The following is a 2225-nucleotide window of genomic DNA, read 5'->3' as shown; positions in this document are numbered from 1 at the left end:
GACAGACTGTTTGCACAGTCCTACCCAACGAGCCAGTTCAAAGGCTTTAACCGGCCCGGCCCACGCCGTTGCATGCACAAGTCCTATAGGCTATAGCCCTATCTTAATATACTCAAGGTGATCCTGTAGCCGTTGGCCCTTGCAACCCAAAAGGATGCGATCAGTCGTGACGACAAAAGTTGCGTTCTTGCAAGAAGAAACCATAACCAATCAACAAACAATATATAATACACAAATAAATTCATTTGGACATATATAACCCCATTCCATAACGTTTGTTTAATCTAATAAACGTGTGACCATACTATAGAAAAAAAAATAATTTTTTAGACGATTCCATCATCCATGTGGGGACTACGTCTTTTGTTTGAGTTATCAAATTTGACTTGTTCAAGAAAAAAGAAATTAAATAAGGGGCGGTTTGTTTGTTTAAAAAAATTGGGAAATCAAAGAATAGATGATGAGATGAGATGAGTTGTCACCATATTATTCGATGATATGAGTGATTTTTTAAGAAAACTTATTTTGAGATTGTTTGGTTGGTTAAAAAAATAAGGAAATGTATTATAAGAAACCTATTTCCTATAATAGTTTCTTTCTTGTGTTTGGTTCATTCTTAAAAATAAGAAAATGGATGAGATGAGTTGTTTGTAAATTATTGGATGATGTAACTCACACTTAAGATAATCAATTTTCTTGTTTTTTTTGTTGAGGAAATGGATAGAAATAAAATGTTAATAAGATAAGATGAGTTGTCACCATATTATTGGATGATGTGGGTGATTTTTAAATATGAGATGAGATGAGTTGGATGATGTGACCAATTTTATTTTTAGGAGATGATACGAGATGAGTTGTTGGATGAAAATTATATTTTATTGGATAAAGTGGATGAGTTGTTAGATAAAAATAATATTTTATTAGATATTGTGATGAGTTTTAGAGTTAGAAATGGAGAAAATTAATGTTTTTGAAATTTCCATGATCCAATTTCATATTCTTAATTTTTAGGAAACCAACCAAACAGCCCCTAAAACAAAACAAGTTCAATGTTGAAGTCGTCCTCTGTTGTGCCTTGGTATCTCATCCGCCGATTCATCACCGAGAACCTCTGCACAATCCAACCAGATTTCTGGACGCTTCTAATGGTCCCCGTGAGAAAAGTTTTCAAATTAGTCCTCTACTTCATTAATTTTATATCGTACCTAGATTTCTCAGTTAAAACTTGCAACTTCTCCTTTTTATGAAAAGGTTACACCAAAGTTTTAAACTTTCCTATCTTTTCCTCCTTCGGGTTAGGTTAAATTTGATGATTTAGACATATATCTTTTGATGTACTAATCAAGGCCACGGGATATTTTCTTATGCAAATTAATTTTACATCAAGGACAAGAACACAACAACACACACCAAGGATTTACATGCAAAGCTTCTGTCCATATAAAACACCAGAACACGCCAGCACGAAAAGCATTAGCATCCAAATCCCATTTCTCTTCCTTCTCGGACCTCATTTGAGAGAGCTAGAGAAACAAAGAGAGGGGAGAGAGAGAGAACCATGGAGAGCCCAACAGAGCCTCTCCTCTTGTTATCAGAAACTAGGGAGCTAGTTGATATCGGGCCTATTAAAGGCCCAAGGGATTTGTGGAGAGAGTTCAAGGCTGAGTCCAGGAAGCTGTGGTTTCTAGCTGGGCCAGCCATATTCACCTCAGTATGCCAGTACTCTCTCGGAGCCATCACCCAGACCTTCGCCGGCCAAGTTGGTACCCTTGAGCTTGCCGCCGTCTCCGTTGAGAACTCCGTTATCTCCGGGTTCTCATTTGGTGTCATGGTAATAATAGATTTTTCTTGCTTTTCTTGCATATTCTTTTCTTTGGAAAAATTATGTCAAGACCCCGAAAATGAAAGTTTCATATGTTCGAGCCCCCCTAAATCTTTTTAGGGTGTATGACACCAAAAATTGTATTTTACCCAAGTTATCCATTATACCCTCTTATAGCCCACACCAATTAAAAATTCTCATCATCTCGTCTCTCCCTCCTCTCTCCTAATCCACTATGCTGCTGTTCCTCGCTCATCTCCTTTTCTTCCCTAATCTTAACCTTCATTCTGTTCCTCCCTCCTCTTTTCCTACTCTCTCCTCACTCTAACCCTAACCCTCCTCTCCTTTTTCGTCTTTCCCTCTGACTCCTTCATCTCGTTCTCCCGCCTCCCCCTTCCCTCTC

The 2225-nt window shown here is 37.8% G+C and overlaps 1 protein-coding gene across 2 annotated transcripts in view; it reads left to right on the top strand.

The window, feature by feature from the left end:
* LOC109824501 (protein DETOXIFICATION 29-like) overlaps positions 1501 to 2225 on the top strand; it is a 14417-nt gene continuing 13692 nt past the window's right edge. For both annotated transcript variants that reach the window (XR_002242661.1, XM_020391113.1), the window contains exon 1: positions 1501 to 1831. Coding sequence is in view for 1 of the 2 variants with exons in the window: in XM_020391113.1 (XP_020246702.1) it covers positions 1559 to 1831 (273 nt within the window). In the remaining variant the exon portion in view is untranslated. The remainder of the gene's footprint in view (positions 1832 to 2225) is intronic.

This window comes from Asparagus officinalis, chromosome 1 (genome assembly GCF_001876935.1).
Source record: "Asparagus officinalis chromosome 1, Aspof.V1, whole genome shotgun sequence".
NCBI lineage: Eukaryota > Viridiplantae > Streptophyta > Magnoliopsida > Asparagales > Asparagaceae > Asparagus > Asparagus officinalis.
Note: the sequence above shows the minus strand (reverse complement) of the source record. Positions and strands in the feature narration are given on the sequence as shown.